The sequence below is a fragment of the Phaethon aethereus genome, assembly GCF_964289735.1.
Source record: "Phaethon aethereus genome assembly, chromosome: 2".
In the NCBI taxonomy this organism is placed as follows: domain Eukaryota; kingdom Metazoa; phylum Chordata; class Aves; order Phaethontiformes; family Phaethontidae; genus Phaethon; species Phaethon aethereus.
The window spans coordinates 125,411,479-125,424,836 of NC_138582.1; the positions used below are offsets into that span (position 1 = coordinate 125,411,479).

The 13,358-nt window shown below is 39.9% G+C and overlaps 1 protein-coding gene across 1 annotated transcript in view; it reads left to right on the forward strand.

Annotated features, from left to right (window-relative positions):
• Positions 1–1,167: 1,167 nt before the first annotated feature.
• Positions 1,168–13,358, forward strand: part of TOPAZ1 (testis and ovary specific TOPAZ 1) — a gene marked incomplete at both ends in the record, with an annotated part of 41,677 nt that continues 29,486 nt past the window's right edge. Inside the window, 3 exons of the mRNA XM_081996482.1 lie at positions 1,168–2,341; positions 3,823–6,283; positions 11,439–11,506. Of these exons, the coding sequence (XP_081852608.1) occupies positions 1,168–2,341; positions 3,823–6,283; positions 11,439–11,506 (3,703 nt within the window). The remainder of the gene's footprint in view (positions 2,342–3,822; positions 6,284–11,438; positions 11,507–13,358) is intronic.

Genomic DNA, 13,358 nt, shown 5'->3' on the forward strand with positions numbered 1-13,358 from the left:
AGTTTATGTAAGCTACAGTTATGGAAACAAGCGTATCACTCCTCAATTTTGGAGATCCTCTGAAGTACTGTGGACTGAGGAGGCAATGCTGCTTCACCGAGGTGGATGGAACACCTGAAGAAACTGGCGAACTGGGAAGTCTGAGGTTTTTTCTACCTGACTCTCAGCTCTGGGCGAGCTGAACGTTTGCCACCATTTGGCACTTCACAGGGTTTGGTAGTTCCACACAGGACCCCAGTACCTCGGGTTCCGCCTGAGCCTGTGGCTGCGGCCTGGCCGGGCCTAGTGGCCTCTCACCCTGTGGCCACTGCAGCATGGGGCTTCGCGCAACAAGGGAGCAGCACGAAGGCTCCCCAGCCGAAACCGAGAAACCACCGCCCGGACGAGAGCTGCCACCCAGAGGAGCAGCGCTTGCCACCCCCGTGCTCGGCCTCGCCTCAGGAGAAGGGTTTCTGCCATGAAGGCGGCACCGTCGTCCCGGCGAGAGGCCGGTCACAGCGAGGCGGCGGCGATCCCGCCCCCTCTCCTCCTGCCGGTGAGTGCCGGCCCGCCCGACCGCGCAGGGTCCCCGCTTCGCCCCGCCGCAGAGGCTCCCTCGCGGAGCCGCCCTCACGCCCTCGGCCGCCTCCCGCCCTGCGCCTGCGCCGGCCGCGCCGCCATTACCGCCCGCGGCAGGCCGCAGCATCTGGGCGAGTGGCGCGTTGCCGGCAGGCGGTGCTGGCGGGGGCTTGGACGAAGCGTCGAGGGACGGATCGGTGGACGACCGACAGGGCGAGGGGGGGGGGGTGGCTTGGGTGGCTGCTGTGGCCGCGGGGGTGGCGCGGGAGGCGGTTGGCTGCGTGGCAGTGGCGGCCACGGCGCGGTCCTTGAGGCGGGGGAAGTGCGCAGCTGCTTCCTCCTTCTCCCTCCGCAGTGAAGGGCTGCTCCGGGCTTGGGGGGACGGTGGTGGGGGCTCACTGGTGGCCGTGGGCTTTCCCCAGGCAGCCTGGGCTTTCTGTCATGCTGGACTCCCTCGGGGTGACCCCTGAGGCAGTAGCCTGAGGGAGGTTGTGCACCCCTCATGGTTGGGCCTGTGCCTGCCTTGGGTGCCAGGCTAGCAGGGGTGCTGTTAGAGGTGCACTGATGAGTGGATTTTGTGGATTTTGTTGTTGTCTCTAGGCTCCTATGATGCCACAGTTAAGGTCAGGGAAAATGGTAACAGCCAGCAAGGTGAAGTCAGCTGACAGGATGGTCACCAGCCCAAATGCTGTGGGTGCAGGGGCAGGACGTGAGCCAGGGAAGAAGTTGGTAGTCAAGCAGAGTCCTCGCCTAGCACCAAAGAGAAAACCTGAGCAGCCCTTATCTTCCTGTCTGCAGCCTGCCATGCTGCCCAGCATTTCCAGTGAGCAATTTGCTCCTCTTGTGCCCATGCGGAAGGAGCAAGGTGAAAGTAGCCAGAGACTCGGAGGTAAAAAATCCAAGGGGATACAGTATAGGAGGACTGCTAGAAGCAAGAAGGGTGTAGCTCTGCCAATTTCAGCCGCTGCTGTATGTGAAGATTGGCAGGCCGTGACCACAGTTGCAGGAGCATGCTGGCAAGAGACTGTAGGGAGAGGGACAGGACAAAGCCAACAGCTATTTTGCTCAGGAACTACTTTGCAAAATAAATTCTCAGCTGGAATTGAAAGGAGAGAACATAGCTTAGAAGGACTGAACTTCTCAGGTTTCCAGGAGAGTTCAGGGAGCTCAGGAAAAAAAGGCAAGTATCCCTTTATGGAAATAAAATTACAAATCCCATCCTCAGAGGAGGAAATGGAGAGCACAGAGAGACATGGCATTTCCTGTTTGCCAGAACCAGAGGTGCTGGAACACAGACAGGGCACATACACTGAAATGAAGAGCACTGACTCCATAATGATACTGAAGATGCAAGTCCCAGATCTTAAGAAGAATTTGGGGACTGGGGAATCCTTGTCTGAACCAAAACATCAGGAAGAGGTAGATGCACCAGAGAAGTTGGATGAGTGTTCTTTAACTGGATCAAGAAAGCCAGGGACACAGAAGAAAGGAAAGAGATGCTTGAGCAAGAAAGGCCGGACATCTTTGATGAAACCAAAACTACAGGATCCCAAAGAGACGGGTAGATCTGCCTTGCTGGAACAGCATACACAGTGTCCAGGGTCCAAGAAAGGACCTGTGAGGCTGAGGAAGAGGGACAGAAACACACCGGTGTCACAGCGGCTACACGGTCTAAGTGGCCAAGAACAACCAACAACCAGAGGAAATATGCATAAGCATTGCATTAAAGAAGATCAGCAGAGCTCAAACCCTCAGAAAGGAACAGACAGCCTGGAGGAAAGTGGTAAGTACTTGTGCCCCATTGTAGAAGTACAGGTGCAGAATTTGTGCTCCCACGACAAGGGATTGGTCCTGCAGTAAGACCCTGTTAGAAAGTGAAAAAACAGGAGCTAATTTTTCTTTTGCAGATGTGTTGGTGTGGCGCAAAGTTACGGGGGCAGGAAAGAGTGGACTGTACCCTATCTTAAAGTGACTCTTAGTGTGTAGCTGCTAATTTATCTCAAGAAGTGTGGAGATGAGAGCTAGTGCTACTGCTTTTACAGTACTGTGAATACCAGTCTTAGAAGAAAACAGATTTTTAGGAAGTCGAAAACCTTTTCTTGAAGGAGAAGAGCAGTTCTTTGGCACAAAGGAGAGGACCTTTTGGGGGCTGGGGGGAGAAAGGGGTATCGGCAGCAACAGACTCTGTGTAAGAAATGGTGGGGTTTTTTCCCCTCAAAAACAGTCTGTTCATTTATGCATAAAAGTCAGGCACAAACAGGAAAGGAGGCAGTAGTTTCAGCAAAGCCAAAATGAAAGATAGTATATTCTTCATTTGTGTGTCTATTATTTGATTATTTTTGAATATGCTGTCCTGGTTTAGTGGTTGCCTTTATAGGATGCTGGTTTTGTTTTGCTTTTTCATTGCTATTCTCTGCAAAATCATAAAAGATGTGGAAACAAATATTAAATTTTCATGTTTTAAGAGAGCGTTATATCAAAACGGAACAATTTTGAAATTGTTTTTAAATATTTTTTTTTAAATATTTTTTTTTTAGGACAATTGTCTAAAAGACATTCTTTTTACTTTCAAAGTGGGTACATTCAAATGACAAGTATTTGCAGTAGGTTATTATTAATAAATATTCTATCTAGAAACCATGTTCTGAAAAACTGAGGTATTAAAATTGTATCTTACTTTGAAAACTAAGATCTAAAAAAACCAACATTCTAATAGTACCTTCTCCAGACAAAATTTTCAGGTGTACAGTTCTTTACGTAATCTGTATTTGCTCTTAAATAAAAAGTAGTACTTTATAAAAATGCATGTCCTCCAATTTTCCTGGATCTTCTTGAACAGTCTAATGCATTTGTTTGGACTACATACCTGAAATAAATTACTATATTCTTATGAGCAAGCTTTCCCGTTACAGAATATTTTAAGGCTGAGTGTGTGAACAGCATCTGCATTTTCTTGCCAGTCTTCCTCTAATTTAGTTTCCACCTATGTTTTAAGTATGCAACTTCCAGTGTCCTTATGACACATTAAGGTTCTGTTCATATTTGTTTCTGAAGACAAAACATCATTTATTACCATAAGTCTGCTAATAATGCTCATTTAAAAAACAAAATTGGTAAAACTTCACAGAACCATTTTAGCTTTCTGCAGTGTCATGTTCTTTAGTAGCCTTGAATATTTTTTGTTCTCTTTACAAAATATTGCAATAGGGTAGTCTTCTTCCTGTAGCGTATTATTTAGTGACACTTGTTTGTTTTTTAAATCAGCAAAGGAAAAATGGAAAGCAATTGAGCAAGACTGTGGTACACAGAAGAAGCTTAACACAATTCGAAACAGATCAGAAGATTCCAAGGAAAAAGAACCTCACTACTCTAAATCTCCTATGGTTGCTGCTTCAGGTGGGACTCAAAGCAAGAGCTTTCCATGCCATCCTGTAACAAAAAAGTCTGGTGTGCAGTATAAAAAAAGGAAACCCAGAATTGATCAAATCAGGTGCTTGCAAAGTTTTACTGTAACTACAGCTGAAAAAGTGAGAAATGTATCTGCAAAACATGATGCTGAACATTGCAGAAACACCCTAAACCATTGTAAAGGCTTGTTCTGTGTAACAGAAAAGAATCCATTTGTGAGATTAGAGGCCTGTAGTTACATCAATACTTTTGTAAAGTCTTCAGCTAGTGGAACTACCAGCAGTTATAAATTAAGTGGATTCTTCCATGTAGCCCGGGATAAAAAAAACCATGTTTTTCCTGATGGTACTGTAGAACAGAGTGATATGAATTGCAGCACTAGTAGAATTCGAAATGAGAGATCACCCATAAAAGGTGGTTTATTGTTTAATAAAGAAAAAACTCTAAATGGAGAAGGGTGTTTTTCATGCTGTCGGAGTGAAAACAGTAAGCGTTTAAGGGGGAAGAAGTGGAATATTGGTAGAAAGCCTAGAAAAAATATGAAAATCACTGAGAATTCAGCAGTGCAGAATATTTTCACAGATACAGCTAATGAATGCAGTGGGTGTGAATTACAAACAGAAGCAGCAGTGGCCATGTCAAGCTCCTTTGCAGTCTTAGGACTAAATCATAAAGCAATTACTCTGTCAGCTTCACGTGATCATACATCAAATCTTCATACAGGAAAAAATACTCATGAAGCACAAAATACCTCAGTCTGGAGAAAGAATAGTACCAAATTACTTGCATTTGAAGATGGCTTTAAGAAGACAACTGAGCTCTCTGTAATAGCAAAAGGAGAAAATTCAAACGGTGTGGCACATCATTCTGCTGTCTCAGGTAGCCTGAGAGTACTAGCTCAGGTCCATGATGTTTCTAATTGTCATGAAAGCCAGACAGATGAAAAATTGAACAAAGTTAATAAGTTGCAGCAGTTTACCTGTCAAAGAACAGTACCTATGACTGGTAAAAATGTTTGGCCTTTTGAATCTTGTGCCAGGACTTCTGAATGGGTTCATAAAAATCATGGATCCATCTCAGAAGGAAAAAAACTTTTAAGGGGTGCCTTTGAGGAATTCTCTGATAAAAGCAGTGTTAAAGCTGTAGGGAACAGTGCTGTGACTGGGAATTTGAGACGGCTGGATGTGGATTTGTCATTGGCAGAAATTAACAAAGAACCTACACATGAAACAATGGATCCAAATACTGAAGATCTGACTTCACTTGAAATGCCAGAATCCTCTTCTGCGGATATTTATGAGACTTTCAGAATGAGCACTGAAAGTGTGGAATCACCAACTAATATGGACGGAAATGCCATGGCTTTTAACCATGGTGATGTGCAAGAATTTAAAGCAACTTTGAATTCTACAACAACAACAACAAAAAAAAATAAAGGAGCTGTAACAAAAAGAAACTTATCCGTGACAGTCCAGAATGGTACATCTACAGGTAACACAAACAGAATAAACTTCAGATGTAAAGCATCAGTAGTGAACCGGACCTTTTCTGATTTAAAGCTGATGAAAGTATTAAACACTGGAAACCTGACAAAATTCAAAATTCCTTTATGCAGAAACAAACCTGAATCCAGGAAATTGGAATCTGTCCGTTCATTTGAAAGAAAAACCTGTAGTCCACTAGAACTTCTTGACAACACTAGTGTTTCTAGAAGGCAGAAAATGGGTGAAGAGACTTTTTTGGTAAATTCCAAGCAGCAGCCTCTTCCTGTTATGAGTGATGCTATGTCTACAGCTTCCATGAAGAAAAAAGTGGATGAGATCAACAGTAAGGACTCTCAGCATGATGGCTCTGAAGACATTTCAAATGAGATGTCTGTGCTCCCTGAACATTTTTCTTTACATCCACATCCTTTTCTTGATGGACAACTAGAGACATCTGTGCCTGATTTCCATGGTACTGAACGTGTACTAAAATCTAATTTTCCTGATCATTCTTGGAATGCAGTTGACCACTCTGTTGCATTAGAAATAAATGATGATAGCAAAACAAGAGAGAATCTTTTACAACACAGAAGTCAAAATTTTCCAGATATTCTTGAAGCTTACAAAGAAGATGTTCTTGTCATTGATGTGATTCAGGATGACCCTGACCTTTTTGGAACCAATAATGAAGAGGAGCGTGCACTTGCAGACTGTGAAGATTGTCCTGTGAAGGCATCCTATACTAGCATCTGCATTAAAGATGAAAAGCAGGATCTTAAGCCTGAGTATCCTGTTACCTCAGAAAATAGAGATTCAGTAGATGATAATTTTAGGTATGCATATCATTCTTTTTATTAGAATAATCCGAAGTACTTTATTCTCATATTAATATACTTTGGTTGTAGTGGTCAGGCTTCCTTACAGAATTTCACTAATTTCTGGATTGATTTTAAGTGTCAAAATTTGATTGAGGTATGACAGTATTCTGAATGCAAATAAATTAATTTGTTCTTCATAAGAATTAGGATAAACTCTGAATCAAAGGAAAATGTAGTCCTGAGGAATTGGTTTAGACCAAGTGAAGTGAAAAATGAAAGCATAAACAAAGCTAATTAAGAGTAGCATTCTTAATAAATAACTTTATTTTTAAATACCTGACTTGATTTGAGATTGCAGATATCCCTTTGAGGGTAGTTTTTTAGTTGTAAAGTGATATAATACTGAAAAATATTTTTTACTTTCTAGGTGTAGCTTATTCTTTTGCTGGGTGTGTATGAGTAAATGGTTGTCTCTATAGTAGTATTCCAGTTTGCCGCTCTCCTTCCCTGCTTTTCTCCTATTCCAGACATGTGAGCAGTTTTCAAGTCAGTAATTTGGCTAACAAGATTTTTATGATCCTGCATCTTCATTCAGCAAGTTCCTTGGGTAAATTATTAGGCATAAATGTTTTTCTGGGTTTTGAGATGATGATAAAAGTCACCAAAGAGGGAAGAGAAGTTTAAAGTAGAAACAAACTTCTGTAAAAGAGGTAGTAGTCCTTCGCAGGGGTAGTAGTCCTTCGCAGGACAGATGATCTCGTCAGCTGTCGAGTCTGTTTTCTCTCATAAGTTTTGATACTTGTGGTTGATAAATGAGTTTTAAGATGAAATTTTTCATCTTACAAAGAAAAACAGCTTAGGTAGAAATAGTACAAGATTTTCCTCTGAAGATTTTTTCTTTTTTTTTTTTTTTGGAGAGGTGTTTTAATTTTCTTCCTCTGCTCTTTCTGGGCGGCTTTATGTTCTCCTTATTTTAAATAATGTTTTAATTATTTTCAACATTGTACCATCTTATAACTGCGTTCATTTTTTTTACTCTTTGCTCTCCTTATCCTTTCCCCTTCATTAAACCTATATGACAAAGAGGAGAGGAGTCTTCTTTGAGGTGCTGAACAGTTTTTTTTTTTTAGGCATGAGAATATAAAACTGAGGTGTTAATAGAATAAAACTTCTGCCAAAACATACCTCTGAAGAGGTCTTTAGTAGAAGCGTCTAACTTCTTAAGAAGCAGCTAGGCTGTATCATAGTAAATTTATTAGAATGAGTATTTGTTTTGTGTATGGTGTATATTACATCTTATGTACACGGTATCACAGAATGAATATTTACAGTGTATTACCCGAGGGTAATAATGGCTGTTCAGAGATAGTTTCCAACTGACTGTCCAGACAGCTGTTGCACAGAATTGGAAGACCAGAACTTCTGAGCCCTTTACATTAATGTATTCGTTATGGTAGTAAAGTTTGCTATTTATATACATACTGAAAATACTATTGGATCTTGTAAGTACCTTGTAGGAAGGACAAATATTGCCTTTAATTAGTAATGCCATTGAGTTAGAATAACGTTACCACAGCCATTAGATAGATGAAAACTGAACTTGTTTGAAGTCATATTTCAACTTTCTTCCTGGTATCTGCAGAATTTACTTGTCATCAGCCAAGGAAAATAAAAATGCGTAGTTCTTATTTTTTAGAATTTCCCCTTAATTGGATAAAGCAGCAGGCAAAATTGTCTATTTTTGCTTTTTACCTTCCATAATTTGATACAAAGATCATTAGATGGTGGCTAATCATGGTTGGTAACAGTCAGGATCATATTAATGAACTGAATATGGGAATATTAAATAATAGACCTTACCACAGTTTTATCAGGTAGCTTATGATATCAGCAGATAATGGCCAGTTCATACTGTTGTTTTTTATTTTGTTAGTATTTACCAGATAAACTGGGACTTCAATTTTGGCCAACCAAAAAAGTGATAATGCTGGTAGAGTTATGCTCACATCATACTACATATTTTAAAATAAAATATTGTTTCTCTTAATGTCCTTTTTTTTTTCCTTTAGAGATATTCTAGAGTATTGTCTATGTTTTCTTGTTTGGCTTCTTATTTCATGCATACTCAGTTTTGCTTCGTTGCAGTATTAGTTTGTAATGCCACTTCAATCTGTCATGTAGAACAGTGAGTCAAACAGCACTATTGTAAACCATCTCTAACTTGTAGAAATAGTCGTTTATGTGCATGTTTTGTTTAACATTTGGTTAATGTTAGCCATTACACTCTAGTTGAATGTAATCGAGGTGATTTTAGGTAGAAGAGCAATGCAGGCACTTAATGGCTGCACATGGTGGTTGTTGCTGAATGTTTGCTATAACTGTATTAATAGCTAGCTTTTGTAATGATTTCCCTTCAGATTAATATGAGCAGACAGATGTCGATAGAAAGAATATGGATCTTTGCTAAAACTGTTTTAGTGCATGTATGCATGGGGCTGGACTTCAGTACGTTACTTCTTCTATACTGTTATTTTAGTCTGGCATTGGTACAGAGCAGTAAGAACTGTATTTCTGCTAGCAGCAAGTTATTCTCAAAGAATAGCTGTGTTGTTAAAAAGCTTTTTAACATGCGTTGAGTGTTAGAAGTTTAATAGCATTTAAATTGTAGTTGTAAAGGAAATAATTGGTGCCTTAATTTGTAGTGTTCTTCCAACTAAAAAAAATCTGAGATCTAGCAGCTTGTCAAAATGACAGTTGCTATAATGAAGTAATACTTCTTATTCAAGTTTTGTTGTGAAACCAAACACCAAAACTATGTGAAGGATGTACCAGGTTGATTCAGTAACTGACAAGTGTTCAGTGGCAACTATTAGCCACTGTGGATGTGTAGCTGTTGGTGTGGATCCATTTTGTTCGTGCTTTGAATTTAAACACCTAGACACATTTAGCCAATGACACTTTATCTTTGACTGTGACCTTAAAAGCCAGAGGGGTATTTTTAGTTATGAAAATTCAAGGATAATAATTTTGGCTTCCAAATTTCAGATAATGAGAGCACGTATCCTTCAAAAGCAGAACATACTGGTCACAACAGTGATTGAGGTCCAAAATTCAAATAAGGCTTGTTTCTTTTTTTTTTTTTTAAGGCAAACTATCAAAGCACCCAACAACCAAAGAGGCACCTGACATTGCTATGCATCTCCAACTTAAAGTTTCATAGCTACTGTAATTGTGCTTGCGCATGAGCCCAGAACTGATGTCTCTGAACAAATAGGTTTAAGTAGGAGAAGTAGGTCCTGCCTCTTAATCCAGAAAAGGCTCTGTGTGTGTATGTCCTGAATGGTCTGATTCAGTTAGTGTACTCTGACCTTTAGGATAAATAGGACTGGTTCTCCCTCTGCATTTTAAGAATGGAAGGGCGAGTGCTGGTCACTTCCAGGCACTAGTTGCCAGTCATTAGGAAAGGATTCTGGACCTGCAGCCTGAATGGGGCAGTGAACTCAATTTTCATGTATCCTTCTGTTTGCCATTTTCTGTTGCCTACCCCTAAGTGACTCCCAACAGTGCAGGTTTTTGAATTGGTCATCTGAAGTATTTCATTCCTCTCATGTAGGGAATCTAGTCACTTAACTCTAAGCGGCATCCAGTATGTCTTTTCATCCCAACAGAACTAGTAGGTTCAGTGGATACCTTTGAAAGTGCATCAGCAGCCATTCTTGCTCTTAGGAGACTTCTGCATTTTATGGTTTTCCTTTTGAATAAAAAGCCTAAACTTTAATACATTTTTCAGATGCAAAATAGCAAAATGAACACTGTGGTTTGTGTAACTTGTGCTGTAAAGAAAGATTTGTTTAAACTTAATCAGCAGCAGCATGTAAGAGTATCCCGCATTCTGACATGGTCTAGTCTGTCTCCATTTCTAGATCTCTAAAATGTGTTGACTACTTCTGGTTCTGTCAGCCCATCTAGATTTGTCAGGCTGGTGAGCAGATGCCAAGTACTGTAAAAAATGTAGTTTCCTGTATGTGTTTTAGGCACCTTCTTTACAAGAACTTAAAAAGTGCTTCTGTAACTATTTCACACTACACAATTAGCAGAATCTGATAAAGATTTGGAAGTGGCTTTTGACCTGAACATGAAGATTTCAGTCTCTTGATGCTGTAAAATATTTTCAGTTTTAAGCAATGTTTATGAAGATGACAGTTTTCTGGAACTGTCTGCACTGCAGTTTTACAAAACAGAAAGTCAATTGTTGTAGGCAAAATCACTCAAACTTTGCATTTCACATAAAATGTGAGGAAGAGAGGAAATAAACTGTCGTGGCTCAACCGCCAAAACCAGCACATAAGGCTACGGAGAGCCTGCCTCTAATAAAAATCCATCCCCTCATTTCTGCAAACTTGCTGTAACTTAATTACATTAAGAAGCAGAGTTTATCTCGTGTATATACATAGATACCTGTGCCCGTTCCAAGTGTAGTTTCAAGTTACACATGCTGGGGAACTTTTTCATTTCCACGAGGTTGTTGCAAATTTTCAGTGTTCCATTTTACTAGGCAGCTTGCTGTCATACTTGGTGTCATTCACCAGGTACAAGCTTCCAAAATCTGTGATGATGACGTTGTTTTATATATTCTAGATATAATATTTTAATAGGTATTTTTTACGTTCTGAGCTTTTCTAAGTAAAATTTCTTTTTTTCTCCCAACTTATCTTTAAAATAGGTGAAGTAAGTATCTTTCTGTGAATAAATGTTTTTGTTACTCTTTGAGATTCATTGTTATGCAAATTATCTGGAATATAAAATCACTATAAATCACATTTTGTAGAAACTGATGAATTGGCTCATTAGCACAGTATTTCCATAATTTGCAATACAGAGATTTTCCTTTTCGGTATTTTACGCAAAGGTGAAATGAGGTAATGAGCTTTTACTGGCAAATTTTCTGATTTGAAATGTCTCAGTTTAACTTAACGTGTTTAGATGTATACCTACAGGATAGACATCAGGCAGCCAAAAGAGAGAGTTAGGAAGAGTCTTACAACAGTGTGTTGTATGTAAGGATTCTGCCAATAGCTAAAAGTATTATGGAGAACTTTGTATAACTGGTTAGATTGATGCTGCTTTTCTGCAAGATGGAAATCCTGAATACACTTTTTGTTCAAAACAGACATGTTACCATACAAGAATCTGGAATGTCAAATGACACTGAAAATTCCTGTGATTGGGTGCTAAAAGGTAAGAGTCTTTGGAGATTGAATGCGCAATCAAGAGAAGAAAGTAGCCACTTTTCCACATAAAATGAGAACTGTGAGTTCAGTAATATCTTTTTATTGCAACAGTGATTTGTTTCCTAATGCATGTAAAATGGATGTCTTTTGAAATGGTACAAACCTGAGCCTTACAGGGAACATCTCCATCTCTGTAGTACTTGTCTGTTGGTAGTACTGGGGTTGGGTTTTTTTGGTTTTGGTTGTGGGTTTTTTTGACATCTCCCTTATACTTTAGGCAAGGAATTCTGTTAGTTGATGAGGTGATAGTAAGACACTGAGTACTGCGATACTGCTTTGGAGTCTGATTTATAATCTCACTTGGTTGTTCTCTTGTGTTCATCAGCAGACAGAATTTTATAATAGTTTTTTTTTTCCAGGGTGTACTTTTGGTTTTTGCAGATTCTGTGCCCATTCCTCTTGACAAACTGTTCTGTTTTTGAAGGATGCTTATTTTTTAGAGGAGGATACTTCTGACTTAATGATTTCTTCTTCCAATTTTAAGCAGAACAGTCCAACTAGGCAGCATCTGAATGTGACTTGTTTTGTTTTCTACAGCTTGCATACAGACCTACTATACAAGGTATGTCTGATGTGGAAGTTTCTCTTAGGTTGGAGGAACAAGATTTTGACTTTGAGCAGAAGCCCATTAGTCACACATTGGAGAAGGCACAGAGTGCCAAGACTGGTTTTGAAGGTTCTCAGTGTTTCCCTTTCTGGTCTCAGTTTGTCAGCTTGCTGTTAATCTGGCACTCCACCATTATGTGTTGATTTTACTGCAGGCTTGAAAAGTGTCTGTGGCAGTACCTCTTCTGCTGTTCTTTCATATTAATGTGTTATGTTCATGTAGAAAGAGTGAGTAGTTCGGGCAGATAGTCGCCTGGAGAAAAAGGAGTGAATAGTGACTATTCGGGGGAGAGAAAGTTTCAGGCTTGAGTGATTAGAAAGGAAAATAAAAGGTAATGAGGGTTTAAGAGCTCAGACACCAAGAAATAGACACAAGTTCCCTGAAGAGGAGTTAGGGAGGACGTACACAGTTAGGCCTCTGGTATATAAAAAGCCAGAGTGGCCTGTGTCATGGCATCTGCAGTACGAGGTGATTGAAACCAAACCTGGGAGCAAGTGCTGTACTATTTAGTAACTTCTGTATTTTCTTAGACTGTTTTTTACTTCATGCTCTAACAAAGTTTGAGGCTAAAAGTCTTTGGGTCTTTTTGTGGTACTTAAAATAAAGAAAAAGGTTCAAGTAGGTCCTTCTTCCCAGATCTGAGAAACTTAGGATCACATCGCACTCTTAGATTAATATGCACATGGTAACTTGTGTTTGATGTATGACTTTTTAAAAAGACCTATACAGGAAAAAAAAAAAGGGTGCCTGGTTTTGGTAATTACTGACAATTTAGGTATTTATTTAGAAATATGTATTATTGCTTTGGTGTCTTGTGTTATGTAGCGAGGGCATTGTTGCTTGTCTCAGTGGCTTCACAGTCTAAGCAGGGCAACAAATACTACAGTTAAGGTATTCTGGATGACGTCAATACTCACTCTTTCAAGTGGTAATCTTATGTACATTGTCTTCACGGAGATGTGTCGTGTACTGATGATCATACAGAGACCAGCAACTATAAGATAAAAGCCTTTCCTATAATTATCTGATTCTTTCTTCCTGTATGTGGACAACACAGTGCAGTTGAAATTCAGTCATGTGATCCAATGAAATAGTGAATTTCTTTTCTATGCAGAGCTCTTCTATTGTACATGAACAGTTGCTTCAGAAAGCTGCAGTCAGGTGTTCTGTTCATTTCCTGTGGCATCTGCAA